The 23015-nt window shown below is 49.8% G+C and overlaps 2 protein-coding genes across 5 annotated transcripts in view; one reads left to right on the top strand and one right to left on the bottom strand.

Annotated features, from left to right (window-relative positions):
- Positions 1 to 1621, top strand: part of NDE1 (nudE neurodevelopment protein 1) — a 92347-nt gene extending 90726 nt beyond the window's left edge. Inside the window, exon 9 of the mRNA XM_063654354.1 lies at positions 1147 to 1621. Within this exon, the coding sequence (XP_063510424.1) occupies positions 1147 to 1153 (7 nt within the window). The 3' untranslated portion in view covers positions 1154 to 1621. The remainder of the gene's footprint in view (positions 1 to 1146) is intronic.
- The window catches only part of MYH11 (myosin heavy chain 11), a 153978-nt gene that overhangs the window by 29336 nt on the left and 101627 nt on the right, over positions 1 to 23015 (bottom strand). For all 4 annotated transcript variants that reach the window (XM_054454934.2, XM_054454935.2, XM_063654349.1 and 1 more), the window contains 13 exons: positions 22334 to 22448; positions 18755 to 18948; positions 16679 to 16800; positions 16506 to 16575; positions 16204 to 16364; positions 13793 to 13901; positions 10462 to 10593; positions 10165 to 10371; positions 8753 to 8890; positions 7241 to 7364; positions 6124 to 6295; positions 4039 to 4251; positions 1220 to 1364 (listed from right to left, as the gene is read on the bottom strand). In XM_054454934.2, the coding sequence (XP_054310909.2) occupies positions 1220 to 1364; positions 4039 to 4251; positions 6124 to 6295; positions 7241 to 7364; positions 8753 to 8890; positions 10165 to 10371; positions 10462 to 10593; positions 13793 to 13901; positions 16204 to 16364; positions 16506 to 16575; positions 16679 to 16800; positions 18755 to 18948; positions 22334 to 22448 (1902 nt within the window). The remainder of the gene's footprint in view (positions 1 to 1219; positions 1365 to 4038; positions 4252 to 6123; positions 6296 to 7240; positions 7365 to 8752; positions 8891 to 10164; positions 10372 to 10461; positions 10594 to 13792; positions 13902 to 16203; positions 16365 to 16505; positions 16576 to 16678; positions 16801 to 18754; positions 18949 to 22333; positions 22449 to 23015) is intronic.

Genomic DNA, 23015 nt, shown 5'->3' with positions numbered 1-23015 from the left:
TCCCACTCCCATACACCGCAGAGTCCAACAAAATGAGAGTGATTTGACCTAGTCATTCTCAAATTATGCCGGAGAGAGCTGCTCTGCCATTTAAATCAAATAATGACAAGTTTCCTCCAGTCTTTTTTTTACAAAAGAAAAATCGCTATGTTGCCCAGGCTGATCTGAAAGTCCTGGGCTCAAGCAATCCTCCCCTCCTTGGCCTCCCAAAGTGCTAGGATTACGGGAGGCGTGAGCCACCATGCCTGGCCTTCCTCCAGTCTGCAGAGAAATTAAAGTGTATAGAATGATCCGTTTTAAGTTTCATTTAAATCTCCCCAAAAGTGTTGTTAACACCTTTGCTTATCCCTGAAGGGCAGTATATTAATAGGCCCCACCCATCCTATAGGCCTTCAGTCCTGTAGAGGCCAGAAAGTGGGGTCTAGGGCCAGACTGTTTGGGTGCAAATCATGGCTCTGTCACTTACCAGCAGTGTGACCTTGGGTAAGTGTCTTCACCTCTAGGCACTTTGAACCTCAGTTTCTTTGCTTGTAAAATGAGTTTAATAGTACACATCTCACAGGGTGGTTGTGAAGATTAACTGACATACTGTATGAGAAGCATTTGTATTCATTCTTTTTTTTTTTTTTTTTTTTTGAGATGGAGGCTCACTCTGTCACCCAGACTGGAGAGCAGTGGCACGATCTCAGCTCACTGCAACCTCTTCCTCCTGGGTCCAAGTGATTCTCCTGCCTCAGCCTCCCGAGTAGCTGGGATTACAGGCATGCACCACCACGCCCAGCTAATTTTTTGTATTTGTAGTAGAGATAGGGTTTCGCCATGTTGGCCGGGCTGGTCTCAAACTACTGACCTCAGGTGATCCACCCGGTTTGGCCTCCCAATGTGCTAGGATTACAGGCTTGAGCCACCACACCTGGCCTGGCCTACTTTTTTAAAATTTTGGTAGAGACAAGGTCTCCCTATGTTGCCCAGGCTGGTCTCCAACTCCTGAGCTCAAGCGATCCTCCCGCCTCAGCCTCCCCAAGTACTGGGATTACAGGTGTGAGCCACCTCACCCAGCCTGTATGGGAAGCGTTTTGTAAATAAATATAAGCTGCTATCATCATCATTAGAATCTTATGTAACTTGTTTTTTGTCTTTATGCAGACCCTGACATGTAGTAATTTGAGGCTGCTGATGTCACTCTTATGTGTCATCACCAGAAAGCATCACCACTTACCCTCTTGAACTGCTCAAGCTGCTCTGTGAGCTCCTCCACCGCCTGTGCATGTTTCTGCCTCATCTCCTGGACCTGGGCCTCATGGGACCGCGTCTCTTCATCCAGGGCCTTCTTCAGCACCGTCACCTCCTGCTCCCTCTTGGCTCTTGACGGGAGGAACACAGTGAATGGCAATTGGGTGGAGACAGAGGGTCATCTCAGTGCCGTGCAAAAGAATGAGAGCTTTCCCAGGACCCAGAGCTGCAATCCTCATCACCACCCCTCTCTAGCTGTGTGAGTTTGGGTCACTCACCTAACATCTCTGGACCTATAATTTCCTCAGCTGCAAAATGTGGAGCGTATCACCTGCCTAGGACGTCTGTAATGACTGGCAAACAAATACACAAAGTAATAGAATTGAAAGGATGTCTGTGAACTGCAAAATTTTGCTTAAATATTAATGTTGGCTCTTATTTAATGAGCAGTTACTATATGCCAGGCCCTGAGCTGAGTTTTTTATATACATCATCTAATCCTCAGAGCGACCCAAAGAGGCAGGTGTGTTATTATTTCCATTTTACAAATGAGGAAACTAAGGCTAAGAGAGGGTAAGCAGTTTTACCCATGGTGTCACAGCCATTGTGTGATGGAGCTAGAATTAGAAGCTAAACCTTGACCTTGAGTCCATGGTTTTGTTTGTTTTTGAGATGGAGATTCACTCCTCTTGCCCAGGCTGGAGTGCAATGGCGCAATCTTGGCTCCCTGCAACCTCCACCTCCCGGGTTCAAGCGATTCTCCTGCCTCAGCCTCCTAAGTAGCTGGGATTACAGATGCCCGCCACCACGCCCGGCTAATTTCATATTTTTAGTAGATATGGGGTTTCACCATGTTGGTCAGGCTGGTTTCGAACTCCTGACCTCAGGTGATCCACCCGCCTTGGCCTCCCAAAGTGCTGGGATTACAGGTGTGAGCCACCGCACTCAGCCTGGTTTTTTGTTTTGTTTGTTTTCTTATCGAGTCTTGCTCCATCATCCAGACTGGAGTACAATGGAATGATGTCAGCTCACTGCAACCTCTGCCTCCCAGGTTCAAGGGATTCTCCTGCCTCAGTCTCCCAAGTAGCTGGGATTACAGGCGCCCACCACCACGCCTGGCTAATTTTTGTCTTTTTAGTAGAGACAGGTTTTCATGATGCTGGCCAGGCTGGTCTCAAACTCCTGACATCAGGTGACCTGTCTGCTTTGGCCTCCCTAAGTGCCGGGATTACAGGCGTGAGCCACCATACCTGGCCCATGCACTGGGCTTTTCTGTATCAAAGGCCAGGCGGCAAAGGAGCAAAACATTGTGACTCTATGTGCATGTGACACTGCACAAAACCCAAAGTGGGGGAAATGAACCTCAGGGTATACAGTGTTGGCATAGCTAGCATAGCTATATGCTATGGTATATGCTATGCCAACACCACAGATTGCATCAAAATACATTTATGTGTTTACTGAATGAATCAATGACCTAGTTTCACTAGAGTCAGGATTCGTGATCTGGCAGGCAGTTTGTTATTGTTTTTTGTTCATTTCAAGTGAATCTTAAATTGAAAACCAATCTGATCAATTTTATTTTTAAAATTTAACACAGAAGTTATACACACACATACTTGGGAATTGGAGCTTGGGGACTGACTGATACACACACAGACAGGAAGGAATTTCTCAAAAATGTTAACTGCTGTGACTAAGGGTGTTTTTTTTTTGTTTTTTTTTTTTTTGTTTTTGTTTTTGTGTGTGTTGGAGTCTCACTCACTCTGTTGCCCAGGCTGGAGTGCGATGGTGCGATCTCAGCTCACTGCAACCTCTGCCTCCCAGATTCAAGTGATTCTACTGCCTTAGCCTCCTGAGTAGCTGGGATTTATAGGCATGCGCCACCACGCCCAGCTAATTTTTGGATTTATAGTAGAGACAGGGTTTTACCATGTTGGCCAGGCTGATCTTGAACTCCTGACCTCAAGTGATCCACCTGTCTTTGGCCTCCCAAAGGGCTGAGATTATAGGCGTGAGCTCGACCCTAAAGGTGATTTTTTTTTTATGTCTGCTTTTCTATACTTTTCAAATTGTTCTGAGTATATCCAAGCTTTCCAATGAGGATGGTTCTGAATGCAGCCTGACACAGAGTCATAAACTTTCTTAAAACAGTATGAGATGTTTTTTCTAATTTGTAAAATTTTTTTTTAGTTCATCAGCTATTATTAGTGTTAGTGTATTTTATGTGTGGCCCAAGACAAATCTTTTTCTTCCAATGTGGCCAAGGGAAGTCAAAAGATTGTACATCCTGGTATATACTACTCTTCTGATGATGAGGGCCGGGTGCAGTGGCTCACACATGTAATACCAGCAGTTTGGGAGGCAGAAGTGGGTGGATCACTTGAGGCCAGGAGTTCAAGTCCAGCCTGGGAAACATGGCAAAACTCCATCTCTACTAAAAACAAAAAATTAGCCGGGTGTGGTGGCACATACCTGTAATCCCAGCTACTCAGGAGGCTGAAGCATGAGAATCGCTTAAATCTCAGAGGTGGAGGTTGCAGTGAGCCGAGATGGCACAACTGCACTCCAGCCTAGGCAACAAAGCCAGACTGCCTCAAAAAAAAAAAAAAAAAAAAAGAAAAAAGAAAAAAAAGAAACAACCATGCTTCTATACAAGTTAAAGCAAACCGCAGCCAGGAAGGTAAATGCACAGGGGCTGAGAAATCCTGTGATGCTGGATTTGCTTTGGGTTTGTCCCCTCTCCTGCCCCCATCCCGTTGGTGCAGTGGGACAGCAGGATGGTGGGATTGATGGGCCCCTCACCTGAGCTCCTGCTGAGTGGCTGTGCTGTCCAGCGTGTCTTCCAGCTCTGTCTTTAGGGCCTCCAGCTCCTCGCCTAGGTCTCGCTTCTGCTTTTCAGCCTTGTTCCTGGCGGCCCGCTCCGAGTCCAGGTCCTCCTGGAGGTCTGAGATGTGGCCCTCCAGCTCCCGGATCTTCTTCAGGGCATTGTTCTTCTGAGCGATTTCATCGTCAAGCCTTGCAGGGAGAGACCCAACAGAATGAATCCCCAGGGCCCTTGGTTTTGTCTCTTACAATGTGGCCAAAAATTGTTTTCTGGGACCAGACACTTATGTTGCAGAGACATCCAACACCTATCCGTGTCCCCAGGTCTGCTTCTTGACATGCCAGACTATTTGAGATTAACATAGGACATGAGTGCCAAGGTCTGACATCAAAACAGGTTGTACATGTGCATGGGTGTGTGTACGTGTGTATGCACATGTGTGCACGTGTGTGCAAGAATGCAAAGCATTGGCCCCAGACTGGCAAGGTACCTGGTCACAGTAGGGACTGTGTAGATGCTTTCTGAATGTTGGACAGTTATTCTTGCCTGGCAACTGTCTGTTCTTTCTGCATTTGCTCAGTGACTGAGTACCCGCCCCATGCACAGCACTTGGTCAGCCACTGCTCGCAGGCGATATTCAGACTGGGGCTCTGCATCTGGTGGAGGTGGTGACCACAGATCAAGGTGGGCTGCAGGAAGCCCTGTTAAATGGCAGAATGCTGCAGGACAGGCAAGCACTTTGATTTTACTGTACTTGTGAATGGGCAGCAACAAGAGAGAAAGTGAAATAGTTGGGTTGGGGTGAGACTGCAGAGGGTGGATGGGCTCTGAGGGTGAGGCTAAGGAAACTGGATTTTCCCTAGTAAGCCAGTGAAGTTAGGTTTTTGTTTTGTTGTTATTGTTGTTTTGAGACAGGGTCTTGCTTGCTCTGTTGCCCAGGCTGGAGTGCAGTGGCATGATCATAGCTCACTTTAGCCTCAACCTCCTGGGCTCAAGTGATGCACCCATCTCAGCCTCGTGAGTAGCTGGGACTACAGGCACACACCACCATGCCTGGCTCATTTTTTAACTTTTTATAGAGACAGGGTCTTGCTATGTTGCCCATGTTGGTCTCAAACTGCTAGCCTCAAGTAATCCCCCCCACCTCGGCTTCCCAAAGTGCTGAGATTACAGGCGTGAGCCACTGCATCCAGCCAGCAGTTTTGTGAGCAGGTTTGTGCCCCAGAGGGATGCTTTCCCTTCATCACCGTAGCACTGTCAACATAACACAAATTGGACGACAAAAGAGCCAGGCCAGGGGATCAATCAGAAAGCTTTGAGGCTTAAATCCCAGCTCTGCCTCTTAGAAGCAATGACATTGCTCCTGTTCCGTTACCCCTAGGAGGCTCAGCTTCCTCCTCAAAGACACCGGCAGTACACCTGGCCGGGTGTCTGCAAAGGGATTACTTGAAAAGAACTTAACATTGAGTGAGCAGGTAAATAATCATTCATAGTGGCTGCTGCAGTATCAGCATTAGTGTAAATCCAGTTAAGAGCCAGGAAGCGGGAAAAAACAGAGGAAAGGGGCGGGGGATATTTAGAAGGACTGGCAGAATCTGAAGGTTGCTGCTTGCTGTGGGTCGGCAGAAACAAAGGAAGAGATTGGTGTTCCCAAAAAAGAGGGCCCTTAGAGGGAGGGGCTGGGGAAAGGAAGGTCATTCCCACCTTAGACAGGGGTGTTTGAGATGACGGTGGAAATTGACTCATTGGGCAATCAGAAATTCAGAAGGGGGTCTAGATGAGAAAAGCCTGGATGTCGAAGAGGCAGCAGCAACACCATGGGAGTAGGTGACATCAACTGCAAAGACATGATGTGTTTGTAGGGAAGAGAAGAAAGTCGAAGGTGAGGATCTGGGGGAGTGAACAGAGTCGGGAAAGCTTGTGGGAGGCCTGGCCTGGGAAACGAAGTTCATGCCAAGGGCCTGGGGCCACCTTGACCAAGACAGCCACTGCGAATGAGCGAATGAGCAGGGGCCCAGGGGATACATGGACACACAGCAAATGCCCCTTGCCAGCCCCGCTACCTGGCCAGGGCTGCCTGCAGCTCCTCCTCCTTCTTGGCCAGCTGCATCTTGAGCTCTGCGATCTGCGCCTGGAGGTCAGCGATCTGCTCGTGGAAGTCGCTGGCATCACCCTCCAGCTTCCGTTTCAGCTTCTCTAGCTCCTGCCGGCTCTTCTCTTCCTTCTTTAGCCGCACTGCAAAAACCAAGGTGCTCTTCAGGAAGGGGAGGCCCCAGAGAGATGCCCGGAAATGAGCCTTCCTGCCCAGGCATTTTACCCAGAGGAGATGAACACATCCCCCCATCACTAACCATCATAGTCACGGCCTGGACCATTATTTCCTGATGAGCAGCACCTTATATTGTCATATTATTATTATTATTTGAGATTGAGTTTTGCTCTTGTTGCCCAGGCTGGAGTGCAATGGCACAATCTCAGCTCACTGCAACCTCCGCCTCCCAGGTTCAAGCGATTCTCCTGCCTCAGCCTCCCGAGTAGCTGGGATTACAGGCGCCCGCCACCATGCCTGGGCTAATTTTTGTATTTTGAAACAGGGTTTCACCATGTTGGCCAGGCTGGTCTCCAACTCCTGACCTCATGATCCACCCACCTTGGCCTCCCAAAATGCTGGGATTACAGGCGAGAGCCACCACACCCAACCCTTTTATCCTATTAGTAGTGTGTGTGATGACTAAGGGTGATTTCGAGAGGTGGGATAGAGTTAGTTGTCACTCATGGGATGATCTGCCATTCTCAAATTTCCTTTCTGATTTTCCTGCTTTTAAAAATACCCATTCAAGGCCAGGAATAGTGGCTCATGCCTATAATCCCAGCACTTTGGGAGGCCAAGGTGGGAGGACTGCTTGGGCCCAGGAGTTTGAGACCAGACTGAGCGTCATAGTGAAACCCCATCTCTACAAAATAAAAAATAAAAAATAAAAAAGATTAGCTGGGTGTGGTGATGCACGCCTGTAGTCTCAGCTACTCAGGAGGCTGAGGCAGGAGGATCACTTGAGCTTAGGAGTTTCGGGCTGCAGGGAGCCATGATCACACCATTGCACTGCAGGCTGGGCAACAGAGCAAGACCTCATCTCTAAAAAAAAAATAAAATAAAAATAAATCTCTTGGTAGCTGGTTTACCTTCCAGTTCTGAAATCATAGATTCATGCTTGTTTTTCAGCTTGGTAAGATTCTTGGCCTTTTCTTCCTCTTCTGCAAGATTTGTCGTTAAGTCACTGATCCTCTCCTCAAGGAGTTTTCGTTCCTTTTTGGGGAAAGAGAAAGAGATAGCTTTAGCATTTTTCTTTTCTCTAGAACCTATGTTTCACTTTTAGTGATTTCCGTATAAACAGTTGAAAGAAAAACCCACATTATAACAAAATACAACTAGAGTTTCAAATGGTAAAGAGAAGTCCATGGTAAAGAGAAGTCCCATAACAATTTCCAAAAACTGGCCATTTCTCATCTCATGCCAGCGTGTCCCTCACATTGTATGGTCGGCTAAAGGTAACCTCCTTCCATTCCTGCCATTGGCCAACTCTTCCCTGCCCCAGGGCCTTTGCACAGTGGGCCAACCAGCTGAGATACTCTTCTACTCCCTTCTAACTGCTCCTTCATCTTCAAGTTTCTGCTTAAATGTCACCTCCTCCAGGAAGCCTTCCCTGAATACCCTTCCTCTATCCGCCACTGCTGTATTTTTTTTTTTTTTTTTTGAGACAAAGTCTCACTCTGTTGCCCAGGCTGGAGTGCAGTGGTGCTATCTCAGCTCACTGCAACCTCTGCCTCCCAGGTTCAAGTGATTCTCTTGCCTCAGCCTCCCGAGTAACTGGGACTACAGGCACCCGCCAACACACCCAACTAATTTTTTGTATTTTTAGTACAGATGGGGTTTTACCGTGTTGGCCAGGCTGGTCTCCAACTCCTGACCTCAGGTAATCCACCCGCCTCAGCCTCCCAAAGTGCTGGGATTACAGGCATGAGCCACCGCACCCGGCCTGCCGCACTCTTACAATATGGTGAACGTTTCCTTCAGAGCCCTGATCACCATGGTAAATGACGATTATTTGCCATCTCACTACAGTATAAGCCCCAGAAGGGAAGGGTCCTCCTTCACCATGCATACCTGCATCTAACACAGAGCCTGGCTCACAGTAGGGGCCAAGCTGACATCCAGCTCAAAGAACTAAAAGCAGGTCACCCTCGTGGGGCTGGTTAGTGACTACTGACTACGGTGTCCTGGTTTTCTAAGGGCTTTTCTGATTTGAGAACTGAAAGTCCCAAATCCCCAAAATCTCCCTGATCCTGGTAAGCCTGTTGTTTTTAATGCAGAAACTTGATTCCACTTTTTTTTTTTTTTTTTTTGAGACACAGTCACTCTGTCACCCAGGCTGCAGTGCAGTGGCACGATCTCAGCTCACTGCAACCTCTACCTCCTAGGTTCAAGTGATTCTCCTGCCTCAGCCTCCCAAGTAGCTGGGATTACAGGCACCGGCCACCACACCTGGCTAATCTTTGTATTTTTATAGTAGAGATGGAGTTTCACCCTGTTGGCCAGGCTAGTCTCAAACTCCTGGCCTCAAGTGATCCACCTACCTCAGCCTCCCAAAGTGCTCCGATTACAGGTGTGAGCCACCTCACCCGGCCCCTACTCACTTTTGACAGTTTATTGTTCTGATCATCCATGACTAGGATCTCATCCTCCAGTTTCTTGATCTTGGCCTCAGCCGTGACCTTCTCAAGTTGCAGCTTCTGCCTGGCAGCTTCCTCCTCCTCCAGCTGTTCTTCAAGGTCCTTTGTTGTGGAGGAAAAAGAGTAACAGCTTTGGTTATAACAAATTTACTATCATGGTGATCTGGGGACTAATGAATACAGGGGCTAGGCCTGAAGATGCCCAGTACTCTGTAGCCTCCTAAAAGGAAGAAATAAAGGCCTGGGTGTAGTGGCTCACACCTGTAATCCCAGCACTTTTGGAGGCCGAGGTGGGTAGATCACTTGAGGTCAGGAATTCAAGACTAGCCTGGCCAACATGGTGAAACCCCGTCTCTACTAAAAATACAAAAAAAATTAGCCAGGCATGGTGGTGGGCTCCTGTAATCCCAGCTACTCGGGAGGCTGAGGCAGGAGAATCACTTGAACCCAAGAGGCAGAGGTTGCAGTGAGCTGAGATCGCACCATTGCACCCCAGCCTAGGCAAGAGAGTGAGACTCTGTCTCAAAAAAAAAAAAGACCTGGGTAAGCTGGTCTGCTTCATGGAAACTCGACCTCCTCATCTATAAAATGAGCAAAGTAGGTACACCACGGTGGTTTTAAAATCTATCCACAAGTTCTTTGTTACTCCAAAAAGGTGGAGCCTAATTCTCCTCCCCTTGAGTGGGGGTTAGATTTGCTTCTAACAACAACAACAACAAAATCAGGAGGAAGTGATGGAATGCAACTTCAGAGATTAGGCTACAAAAGGTATTGCGACTTCCTTTTTCCTCTCTCAGATCACTCCTTCTGGGGGAGCTCTGCTGCCATATTGGAAGGACACTCAAGCAGCCCTGAGGGAAGAGGCCTTCATGATAAGGAACTCAGGCCTCCTCCAACAGCTGTGTGAATGAGCCAAGTAGAAGTGAGTCCTCCAGCCCCAGATGAGACTTCAGATGACCGCAGCCTCAGCCAACACCTTGACTGCAACCTCAGGCCGGACCCTAAGCCAGAACCACTCACCTAAGCCATTTCCAAATTCCTGACTATGTAACATAAATACTTTTGATTCTTAGCTGCTGAGTTTGGCATGTTTTGTTATGTAGCAATAGCTAACAAATACAATTATCCTCCATTCAGGCTTGCTGTTAGGAGAAAAGGGGTTAGCACATGCAAGGCAGGGCAATAGAACAGAATGGGCTCACTGTGTTCAAGTCCCAACCCCAGCTGTGTGGCCTTGATCAGATGACCAACCCTCTCCAAGCCTCCGTCTCTATCTGTCCCAGCAGGGACACGTATCCCTGGATGCACCTCCACAGGCCTGCAGTGAGGGTCAAGTGATTTGCTACCAACTGCGGGCTGCCCCCATGACACCTTACCAGCATCTGCTGGGCCATCTTCTTCCTTTCAGCCTGTAGCTGCTGGCCTCTGTCTTCCTCCTCCTCCAGGCGGGCCTCCATCTCATGCAGTATCTCCTCCAGCTCCTGCTTTTTGGCCGCCAGCCGCACCCGCATCTCCTCAGCCTCTGCATACAGCTCTGTCTCTGCCTGCAGCTGTTCCTGTAGCAGGTTCTTCTCCTCGGTCAGCTGCACGCAGGGAGTGAGGAGGAGGCGGGTGAGCCCCACGGGGCCAAGTCCTGTTCCCAGGCAGCCTCAGCCACGCATCCATACAGGTACCTGCGAGTGCTTCTGCTCCAGCTCCTTAAGCTCATTCTCTGCCTTCTGCTGCCGCTCTTTGGTCTTCTGCAGTTCATCCTCCTTGGCCTGCATCTCCTCCTCCTGCCGTGTCACCTGCAGCAGTGGCTTCACCTGCACACACACAGTCAGCCCATCATTTGTTTTTGTGGCAAAGGGATATGTTGTCATAATAAATTCGATCGGTGGTTCTGAGCCAGGGACAATGTTGCCCCCACCGATCCCCACTAGGGGATATTGTCTGGAGACACTGCTAGTTGTCACAACTATGGTGGGGCGGGGGGGTGCCTCTGGCATCCAGTAGGTAGAGGCCAGGGATGCTGCTAAACACCCTACAGTGCACAGGACAGCCCCCACAACAGAATTAGTCACCCCAAAATATCAACAGTGGCAAGATTGAGGAACTCTAAATTGCAGGACCAGAAAAGGTGCAAAGTGAAAGGAAAAAGTCTCATCTTCCCCGCTTTATAACCATCCCAACAGAGAGCTACTGCTGAAAAGTGATATTTCCTTCCAAGGACAAAAGGAAGAAAAAAAATCTTTCATATCCCACCCACCTCCCTATCAAAGTCATTATTAACATTGTTTACATTTCCTTCCTGGATCTTTTTCTATGTTTAAAAACTAGACTTCAGACCATGCTGCCTAGTTGTAGAGGCTGCTTTTATTATTTAAAATTATAAGGTACAGACAGGAAGAGCCCAGGAGTTTGAGACCAGCCTGGGCAACATTACAAAACCCCATCTCTACAAAAAAAAGTAGCCAGGCATGGTGGTGTGTGCCTGTAATCCCAGCTACTGAGGGGGCTGAGGCAGGAAGATTGCTTGAACATTGGAGGTTGAGGCTGCAGTGAGCCATGATTGTGCCACTGCACTCCAGCCCGGGTGGTAGAAACCCTGTCTCCACAATTAAAATTAAAAAAAAATTATAAGATATTTATTACCCCATGATGTCACCTCATTCTTACAATGTTACATAGTCATCTTTTTATTTTAAGTTAATTTATTTATTTAGAGATGGTCTTGTTCTGTCACCCAGGCTGGAGCGCAGTGACACAATCATAGCTCACTGCAGCCTTGAACTCCTGGCCTCGAGCGATCCTCCCACCCCAGCTCCAGAGTAGGTGGGACTACAGGCACATGCCACAGTATCCAGCTAGACAGCTAGGTAGTTGTCATTTTTTTTTTTTAGCAGACCTATTCAGTATCCAAGCCATCATTTTAATAGCTGAAAACATTCCATTGATGGATGAACCACTATTGAATTCATCATTCAGCTAGGACCAGACACTGAAATTCTGCTATTGTAAATAAGGCCATAATGAATGCCCTTAACTCTTGATTTTCTTTTCTTTTCTCTTTTTTTTCAGTCGGGGTCTCACCCTGTCACCCAGGCTGGAGTAGAGTGGCGTGATCTCAGCTCACTGCAACCTCCGCCTCCTGGGTTCAAGTGATTCTCCTGCCTCAATCTCCTGAGTAGCTGGGATTACAGGTGCCCACCACCACACCTGGCTAATTTTTGTATTTTCAGTAGAGTTAGGGTTTCGCCATGTTGGCCAGGCTGGTTTCGAACTCCTGAATCCAGGTGATCCTCCCGCCTTGGCCTCCCAAAGTGCTGGGATTACAGGCGTGAGCCACCACACCCGGCTAAGATGATTTTCTTAGGATAGTTTTTCAGAAGTTGGTTCAGTGGGGATGAACATTTCCAAAAAGCAGTATCTGCTGTCCTTCCCTGGGCTGCCTCCTAACTCTTTGTTTTCAAGCCCCTGCCTGGCATAAGGAAGACCCTGCTATGTACTCCAGCAGCTTGCTTCATGCACTTATTACAGTTTGCCATTAGGTGTCTGTCTCTGTGATTATCTGTTTATTGTTTACTCCCCACCAATTCGGTCAGAATATTCATGGAGGTCAGGGACCGTGGTGTGTGTTCACAGCCACACCCCCAGCACCTAGCATATGCCTGGCATACAGCAGGCACTCAATATCTATTTGCTTGGTGAAAAAGCCTTGCACCAGTGTACACACTCAAGGGTGTATAAGGAGAAGCCTAGTCTATTGCAACAGAGCGTGTCTTTGTGCCATGGGGACAATGCAACCAGTGCCACTACAGGAACCAGTTGAGTCCTCTGGAGGCCTTGACTGCCAGAAATAAAAAATAATATGCTGTTGGCCAGATGAGGTGGCTCATGCCTGTAATCCCAGCACTTTGGGAGCCTGAAGCAGGAGGGTTGCTTGAGGCCAAGAGTTCAAGACCAGCCTCGGCAACAGAGTGAGACTCCATTTCAAAAAATGCAAAAAGTAAAAAAAAAAACTGCAGTATTGATACATGCAACAGTCTGGATGCTCTCTAATTCCATGTATAGAATATTTGATTTATTTTTTTTGAGATGGAGTCTTGCTCTGTCACCAGGCTGGAGTGCAGTGCAGCGGTGCGATCTCGGCTCACTGCAACCTCTGCCTCCCGGGTTCAAGTGATTCTCTTGCCTCAGCCTCCTGAGTAGCTGGGACTACAGGCGTTTACCACCACACCCAGCTAATTTTTGTACTTTTAGTAGAGATGGGGTTTCACCATCTTGGCCAGGATGTTCTTGATCTCTTGACTTTGTGATCTGCCCGCCTCGGCCTCCCAAAGTGCTGAGATTACAGGTGTGAGCCACCGCGCCTGGACTTTTTTTTTTTTTTTTTTTTTTTTTTAAAGAAAGAAAGAAAAGACAGAGTCTCAATCTGTCACCCAGGCTGGAGTGCAGGCACGATCTTGGGTCACTGCCACCTCTGTCTCTCGGGTTCAAGAGATTCTCCTGCCTTAGCCTCCTGAGTATCTGGGATTACAGGTGCCTGCCACCATACCCAGCTAATTTTTGTATTTTAAGTAGAGATGGCGTTATGCCATGTTGGCCAGGCTGGTCTCGAACTCCTAACCGCAAGTGATCCACCTGCTTTGGCCTCCCAAAGTGCTGGGATTACAGGCGTGAGCTGCTGCCCCCGGCAGCATTCTTGAACCATCAAAATTACAGAACTGGAGAACAGAGTGGTTTCCAGGGCTATGGAGAAAGTGGGTGTGGGTATAAATGGGCCACACGAGGGATTCCAGTGCTGATGGAAATATTAATACTTTGTGTTAAGGTCCTGGCTATAGCCTGTGTGCCAAAGGACAGGGCCTCCTCGGGCCAGAGAACCGCCAATGCGCAAGGTCTGAGTTCGAGCCCTCCATTCCACACCCACTTGCGACCAGCTCCTGTCCCAGATGTGGAGGCTCCAGAGTGCAGAACCAGGGCTGGGGGCCCCTGGGAAGGGGGCTGGGGCAGAGCACTCACTTTGGTGAAAAGCCTCCACCACTGCCAGTTCCGCAGCTTGAGGTAGGCGGCGCAGTTCCTCTGAATCACCTTCATGGCGGTCAGCTGCTGCTGCCTCTTGGCAAAAGCCCTAGGGAGGGGGGAAGAGAAGGTGCGGGGGTCATGAAGCGTCACCCTGCTGTCCACAGAGCCCTGCCCCGTAGCATTCTGAACCTGCACAGGGACATACCCCATTCTCCCCAGCTCAGATTCTTCCAGAAACCCTGTGTGACACCTGTATTGTCTGGCTGCAAACAACTTAAATCATCCACAGGCCAGAGCCTTTCTCAGTGGACAAGGAAGACCCAGGGCTCACAACATGCCCTGGCCTTAGCTGAGATCCAAACACCACTCAGAAAACACAACTATGTGCATCATTCCTAAAGGGGCTCCCATACTCCCCAGCTGCACTAGCTGTTTCTTTTTTCTTTCTTTTTTTTTTTTTAAGATAGAGTTTCACTCTTGTTGCTCAGGCTGGAGTGCGGTGGTGGCACGATCTCAGCTCACTGCAAACTCCACCTCCGGGGTTCAAGTGATTCTCCTGCTTCAGCCTCCCTAGTAGCTTGGATTACAGGGGCCCACAACCATGCCTGGCTCATTTTTGTATTTTTAGTAGAGATGGGGTTTCCCACGTTGGCCAGGCAGGTCTCAAACTCCTGACCTCAGGTGATCCACCCACCTCGGCCTCCCAAAGTGCTGGAATTACAGGTAGGAGCCACCATGCCCAGCCTGCACCAGCTGTTTCTGACAAACTTATTTATTTATTTATTTATTTTCAGAGACAGGGTCTGGCTCTGCGGCCCAGGCTGGAGTGCAGTGGTGTGACGATGGCTCACTGCAGCCTCAAATTCCTGGGCTCAAATGATCCTCCTGCCTCAGCCTCCCAAGTAGTTGGGACTACGGGCACATGCTACCATGCCCAGCTAATTTTTAAAGTTTTTTTGGTAGAGATAGGGGTCTCGCCATGTTGCCCAGGCTGGTCTCAAACTCCTGGGCTCAAGCAATCCTCCTGCCTCGGCCTCCCGAAGTGCCTGGGATTACAGGTGTCAGCTACCACACCCAACCCTGTCAAACCTATTCTCTCCTGGGTTGTTTTAGGAATTTCACACTGTGACCCTAAAAACCAGCACTCTTCCCGTTTAAGGGCTATCGGATTGAGAAACGATAGAACGGTGAACGCAATTCTGCCTTCCCTGCTTGGCTGCCATCTTGGACATGGGAAAACTTTAAGAACAAAATTGCCCCAGTTATCCTGGAACCAGGAAGGACAGCAACAGGGAATTTAGTAACGAAACTTGACAAGTTAGGTCTATTGTGGGAGGACCAAGAGCTCCCAAAGCTGGCCTTGACCATCTTGGGTCCATGTGTCAAGGAATGAACCTGACACATCAGGATCCTACTGGTGAGGGTGTGGTCTCTGCCCAGTGACAACACACACCCCAGACAGAGAGCGACTCCACCTGTCCCTGCAGTCCCTGGGGTGTGACTTTCATTGAGGAACCCGAGCCCTTCCCTGGCTCCCAGTCTTCACAGAACAGCTGGGACATCACACCCTCTAAAACCCTGCCTTATAAATCCTATTGGGACATGGGGATCTAGACACAGTCAAGTCCTCTTTCCTCAATGGTTTATCCAATTCTAACATTTCTAGGCCGGGCGCAGTGGGTCATGCCTATAATCCCAGCACTTTGGGATGCCAAGGCGGGTGGATCACTTGAGACCAGGAATTTGAGACCAGCCTCGCCAACACGGTGAAACCCTGTCTCTACTAAAAACACAAAAATTAGCCCAGTGTGGTGGCGAGCGCCTGTAATTCCAGCCACTCGGGAGGCTCAGACATGAGAATCGCTTGAGTCCAAGAGGCAGAGGTTGCAGTGAGTTGAGACTGTGCGCCTGCACTCCAGCCTGGGCGACAGAGAGAGAGAGAGAGACTCTGTCTCAAAAAGAAAGAAGAAAGGAAGGAAGGAAGGGAGGGAGGGAGGTAAAAACAACAACAATCATTTTTGACCTAAGAACCACGCACTGTTCTAAGCTCTCGTCATGTGTTATCTTAGTGACACCTCATGAACAGCTCTCTGAGGTCAAAATGATTATGCTCCGTTTCCAGCTAAAAAACTCGAAGCTCAGAGAGGTAGAGTAACTTGCCCAAGGTTCATCAGCAAAAACTGGGGCTTCCAGGATGAGAACCCAGGTCTAAAACTCGTTGCCTTCCTGCACTCGTAACTGGTACATTTATTTAAAGTAGAAGCATTTCTTCCCCTTCAAGAAAAGACTGTCACTCAGTCAATAATGCATCTTAAACAGGTGGCCTCTTAGAATCGGGGAATCAGAACAGAAAGGCCCCTGTTTGTGATTTGCATTGGAGCTATTAGGATACAGGAAAGCATCTTTACTTTCTGGCCAAGTAGCCACGACACATCGCCTGGAAGGCCATGATGACATCGGTGATCTTCAAATCACGTTCCTCTTCCAGGTGGGCCAGGACCCCAGTTCGGAAGAAGATTTTGCTCTGCCCTATCCTGTATAAGTTGGGGTCAAGTTCCAGGGCTTTGATCTGCAAAAGGAAGGAAAAGAAGAGCTCCTGATTTCCGCTGTGCCATTTGGCCAGTGATGACGTGTAAGAACGGTCCCGCCAAGAGCAGCAGGTGGCTTGCGGTCAGAGGTTGGGAGGTCTCTGGTGGACTTCTGGGCTCACCATGAGAATGCAGGCCTGCTTCCCGTCCATGAAGCCTTTGGGGATGGCATTCGCCGCCAGGATCTCGTAGCTTGAAACACAGAGCAGAAGTCACCACGCGTACCTCCAGCATCCATTCCTCTGCCCAGTCCTGCTCACCCCCTGCCCTACCTGGGCCAGACCTTGGGACTTACCGTTGGCGGAACTCCTGGAAGACGATCCGGTTGGGGAAGCCCTGCCGGCAGATGCGAATGCCTTCCAGCACCCCATTGCACCGCAGCTGCTCCAGCACCAGGAACGCATCCAGCTTGCCAGACTGCAAAGACCAAAGAGGGCAGTGGATCCCTGTGGCCAGGACCCACGGCACAGCAAAGCCCCAAACCTCCTACCTGGATGACCCGCCTGGCCAGGCCACAAGGGTACCAACAGAAGCACCTAGGGAGGGCTTAGCTGAGGGCCGAGGGGCAAAGCAGTGCCCCCTCTCTGGGTTTTCATCTCTTTGCTTTGGCAATGGCTGCCTCACGATCTCTCTGGTTCTTGGTGACACTAGCATCGCCTGGCTGGAACCTGGGGCTTCCTCTTCATCACCTCCTCTCTCTCACTTCCTGTCCATCAGCAGTTCAATTGCTTCTAGCTCCCAAATATCTCCCAACCCCCCTACCCCCCACACTTCTCACCACCATTGCCTCCACTATCTTCTCCTGCCTGGACAACCACAGAAACCACCCACCTGGTCTTCTCTCTCTGGTCTTGCCTCTCCCTTCAATCCCTTTGTCCTTTTTATTTTTTGAGATAGGGTCCCATTCTGTCACCCAGGCTGGAGTCCAGTGGTGCGATCATGGCTCACTGCAGCCTCAAACTCCTGGGCTCAAGTGATCCTCCCAAATCAGCCTCCCAAATATTTGGGATCACAGGCATGTGGTACCATGCCTGAATAATTTTTAAAAATGTTTTTGTAGATATAGGGTCTTGCTATGTTGCCCAGACTAGCCTTGAACACCTGGTCTCAAGTGATCCTCTCACCTCAACCTCCCAAAGTGCTGGGATTATAGGCATGAGCCAGCATATGCCCAGCCCCCTCATTCACTTCCTAAAATGTAAATCTGACCATGACATAGCCCTGCTTAAACAACCCCAATGGCATCCCTAGAGAGAGAAGGCCAAGCTCCAGAAAGAACACAAGGAGCACCACGATCTAGCCCCTGCCTACCCATTCAGCCTCATTCCTACCTCACACCATCTGATTCCTACCTCATGCCATCACACATTTGCAACATGAAATGACCTATTTAGCATTTTCTTTCCTTTTTTTTTTTTAAGATGGAGTCTCGCTCTGCTGCCCAGGCTGGAATACAGTGGTGCAATCTCAGCTCACTGCAACCTCTGCCTCCTGGATTCAACAGATTTTTGTTTCTCAGCCTCCTGAGTAGTTGGGATTACAGGCGTGAGCCACACGCCTGACACTATCTAGCATTTTCTTACCTAGATCCTTCATTTCTCACCTCCACACTCTTGCTTATCCTGGGCCCTCTGCATATCCTAGGCCCCACCCTGCCTTCCACATCACCAAGTTGATGGCCACACATTCTTAACGTTCAAGTTCACCAGAAGCTTTCTCTGAGTCCTGAGGCTGTGGGAGGAGCCCTGGCTCTTTGATGTTCTGGTAATTGACCACTTTCCATCACCATCATCAGCTGTGTGTTTACCTCTCCCCATGTCTCCCATAACCTCAGCACTACTGGCATCTTGGAGGGATTCTGTGCTGGAGGTTGAGGGAGCATCCTGTGCATTGTACAATGCTTAGGGCATCCCTGGCCCCTACCCACTAGATACTGACTAGCAGCCCCCTCCTGGTTGTGACAACCAAAAATGTCTGTAGACATGTCCACATAGAGGACACAATCGGCCCAAGCTGAAGATGCCTGCACCAGATTATGAGAAACCCACAGGCAAGGGCTACAATTTTTCTAACACTGTCTCCCCAGCACCCAGGACAGGGCGGAGCCCAGTGAATACTTCCTGGGATAATGCATGAATGAGTGGCTGGATGACCTGCACAGCAACTCCACGGCTGAAAAGCCTCCGGATGTGTCCTCCCTTCCTCCTCTGCCTCCAGGGATGGGGAATGGGCCCGAGATTCAGACAGCCTTCCCCCCATGGCAAATGGGGTCCTCGGGGTGGGTAGGGGCGGAGGGTGCCTGGGGGACGCTGTGACTGCTTTGGGCAGCCCTGGCTTCTGGGAGCCCCAGGGTCTGGGCGGCGGGCCTCACCCTCTTCTCGTGGTTGGGGATGATGCAGCGCACGAAGTTGGGCGTGGTGTTGCGCAGCGTGGTCATCAGCTTGCCCAGCTGCTCCTTGTACAGCTGCCCCACTGTGCGGAACATGCCCTTCTTGGTCTTGGAGGCGCTGGGCAGCGAGCTCTCCGTCATCTTGGCCATCTGGTCCAGGCCCACGATGCGGTCCACTATGGGGCACAGCCAGGGTGGCATCAGCCTCTGGCCCACCCACCCCTAAATAGGCCAGAGGCCCAGCCCCAGCCCCACCCACCAACCTGCCCACTCCAATCTTTCCTTCCATCACCAATGCCTCCTTTGGCAGTCAGGGTTTCCAAGTATTGTCTATTGGGGAAAACCTGAGAGCACCTGAGTGGCAGAAAGAGCAAATTCCCTGTGATGGAGTCACGCTGACCTAGGAGTCAAGCCTGCTCTTGCTGTCCACTCACTGACTAGCCTTGGCTTGGCACCATCCTGTGCCTCAGTCTCTCTTTCTACAAAAGGGAGGTAATAACACCATCTACCTTCTAGGGCAGGGATAAAAAAAATAAGGCACAGAAGGCACTTATTCCCTGCCAGCCTCCAATCCTTCATCCACCAACAAATAGTTATTGAGGACCTTCTGTGCTCCAGGCCCTGGGGACACCGCTGTGAACAAAAAAAGACCCGGCCCCCTCACCCCACTTATATCACAGGGAAGGAGACACACAGAGAAAACAGATGTTAAGTATGGAATATCTTGAGTAGTGAGGTGTGCGTAGAAAAATAAAAACAGGGTAAAGCGGAGAGAGAGTGATGAGGGTGCTCTCTTAGATAAGGAGGTGGTGGGCTCTGCTAAGTTGATATTTGAGCAGAAACCAGTAAGAAATGAGTGGGTAACCATGTAGGTATCCATGGAATAAATATTCTGAGGCAGAAGATACAGCACACGCTCCAAGATAGAAGCCTGGCACATCAGTAAGTGCTCAACAAAAAGTAGGTATTATTATTATTATTATTTTATTTTATTGAGATGGAGTTTCAGTCTTGTTGGCCAGGCTGGAGTGCAGTGATGTGATCTCGGCTCACCACAACCTCTGCCTCCCAGGTTCCAGCAATTCTCCTGCCTCAACCTCCCAGTAGCTGGGATTATAGGCGTGCACCACCAAGCCCGGATAATTTTTTTGTATTTTCAGTAGAGACGGAGTTTCTCCATGTTGGTCAGGCTGGTCTCGAACTCCTGACCTCAGGTGATTCCCCCGCCTTGGCCTCCCAAAGTGCTGGGATTACAGGCGTGAGCCACCGCGCCCAGCCATCATCATCATCATCATCATCGTCATCATCACCACCACCACCACCACCAAGGTTTTTTTCTACCAGCCCAGCAGGTCCTGCACATGCCAAGCCCAACCCACAGGCCATGGACAGCACCATTTCTTCACCTTGTACTCATTTAGATTCCGCGTAACAATCTTTTTTTTTTTTTTTGAGACAAGGTCTTGCTCTGTTGCCCAGCTGGAGAGCAGGGGCACGATCTTGGCTCACTGCAACCTTCACCACCCAGGTTCAAGTGATTCTCCTGCCTTAGCCTCCAGAGTAGCTGGGATTACAGGCACCCACCAGCACACCTGGCTAATTTTTTTTTGTTTTTATTTTTAATTAATTAATTAATTAATTAATTTTTTGAGACAGAGTCTTGCTCTGTCCCCCAGGCTGGAGTGCAGTGGCGCAATCTTGGCTCACTGCAAGCTCCGCCTCCTGGGTTCAAGCCATTCTCCTGCCTCAGCCTCCCGAGTAGCTGGGACTACAGGCTCCCGCCACCACGCCCGGCTAATTTTTTGTATTTTTAGTAGAGACGGGGTTTCACTGTGTTAGCCAGGATGGTCTTGATCTCCTGACCTCATGATCCGCCCGCCTCGGCCTCCCAAAGTGCTGGGATTACAGGCGTGAGCCACCGTGCCAGGGCTTTTATTTTTATTTTTATTTTTTGATTTTTAGTTTTATTTTTTCAAGACAGAGTCTTGCTCTTTTGCCCAGGCTGGAGTCCAATGGCGCAATCTCAGCTCACGGCAACCTGCGCCTCCCAGGTTCAAGCAATTCTCCTGCCTCAGCCTCCCAAGTAGCTGGGATTACTGGTGCCCACCATCATGCCCAGTTAGTTTTTGCATTTTTAGTAGAGACGGGGTTTCACCACGTTGGCCAGACTGGTCTCGAACTCTTCACCTCAAGTGATCCTCCCGCCTCAGCCTCCCAAAGCGCTGGGATTACAGGTGTGAGCCACTGCGCGCAGCCTCATGCTTGTCTCTCTGCTTGTCTTTGAGAGTCTCATCTCTCCCATAAGACTGTGGGTCCCGCAGAGCAGGGACCACAGGCTTCATCATGTGTCCTGGGGTGACACAGACCCAGGGTGCGATGCTGTTTCCTAGGCCCAGAGCCTGGCATAAGGTTAGGGCACAGCTGGCCCCTCCTGGAGCCTTTTTTAGCATGCTTAAAACAAGGGGAGACCAGTCCTGTAAGCCCCAGGCCCATGGGCCCTGTGCCAAGAATAAAACCTGCTGTGGACACTGATGGCCAGGGACAAACAGTAAACCCCCTCCCCTCATCATCACTCCAGCAGCTCTTCACAGGGATCATCTATTCACTGGTTCTCAAAGGGAGCCGGAGTGTGGTCCCTAGACCAGCAGCATCACCTGGGATGAACGTTTTCAGGCCCACCCCATCCCTGGCCCCAGACCTGCAGAATCGGATCTTAGGGTAGGCCCAGCCATCGGGGTTTTAAAAAGCCCTTCAAAGAGGGCCAGGTGTGGTGGCTCACACCTGTAATCCCAGCACTTTGGGAGGCTGAGGCGGGCAGATCACCTGAGGTCAGGAGTTTGAGACCAGCCTGGCCAACATGGGGGAACCCTGTCTCTACTAAAAATACAAAAAGTAGCCAGGCATGGTGGTGTGTGCCTGTAATCCCAGCTACTTGGGAGGCTGAGGCAGGAAAATCACTGGAACCCAGGAGGTGGAGGCTGCAGTGAGCCAAGATCACACCACTGCACTCCAGCCTGGGTGACAGACCAAGACTGTGTCCCTAAATAAATAAATAAATCCCTGCGGGGGGTCGTGATGCCTGCTTGAGTTTGAGCACCACTGGTCTAATTTAACCCTCGCAATACCCCTAGTAGAGACGGCAACTATTATTGTGTTTCCTTGTTTTACTAATGAGGACAATGAAGCTTAACGACATTGGGTGACTCATCCAAGACCACGGAGCTAGGAGGTGGCAGAGACAAGATGCAGCGAAGTCCTTCTGACTCTGGACAGGGCAGTCTAACTCCCCGTGCCTGGCGTGCTTTTTCTTGCATCCGTTGCCTGAGCCCCGACCTCAGGACCTCAATCCCCTCGGGACATGTAGGACTGAGGGGCACAGGGAACCCCATTCAGGAAGAGATTGTTTCAACAAGACATCACCAGCACATGCCAATGCTCTTCCTGCCCTGCTCCCATGCAAAGGCCTCCCCCCTTCCTGGGGCAGGTGTGGGAGTCGGGGGACTTGGGTGTTCAATTCTCCAGCTCAAGGCAGAACATGGACCCAAGCAGAGAAGGCCTTACCGTCCTTCCACAGGTCGGCCACAAACTTGTCAGAGGAGGCATTGAGCAGGGAAGTCACGTTGTCATTCAGTGGGTCCATGTTCTTGGTCAGCCAGGCACTCGCATTGTAGTCCACCTGCCAGGGACACCCTGCTGGTCAGAAGCCCTGGGAAACTAGAAACTTAGAAACCAAGGCCAGGACCCCAGCCCTCCCATTGTCCTTCCAGATCTTCTGAGGTCAGAGAGGAAATGACGTTTATAACCACCATGATGGGACTCCACAAACAATAATGAAGAGACCAACAGCCCAGGGACCTGTGCCCACGTAGTAGGACATCAGCCAATGATAGCCATTGCAGGCAAAGCCTAGTTTCCATTCCATATTCTCCTGCTAACACTGTTGTAGTAGCCTCCCTCCTCCTAAGCCAGCACAGTGCCTGTGAGTTATACACGATTAAGAGACTTCATGATGGCAGATGCCCTCCCACCGACATGCAAAATTACCCCCTCATCATCTTCCCAATCATCCTGGTTTAGAAATTAAGCATGGCGGCCAAGCGTGGTGGCTCACGCCGGTAATCCCAGGACTTTGGAAGGCCAAGGTGGGTGGATCATTTGAGGTCAGGCATTCGAGACCAACCTGACCAACATGATGAAATCCCATCTCTACTAAAAATACAAAAAAAAAAAAAATTAGCCAGGC

Source organism: Pongo pygmaeus, chromosome 18, assembly GCF_028885625.2.
Source record: "Pongo pygmaeus isolate AG05252 chromosome 18, NHGRI_mPonPyg2-v2.0_pri, whole genome shotgun sequence".
NCBI lineage: Eukaryota > Metazoa > Chordata > Mammalia > Primates > Hominidae > Pongo > Pongo pygmaeus.
This window is presented reverse-complemented; position numbering and strand designations above follow the sequence as displayed.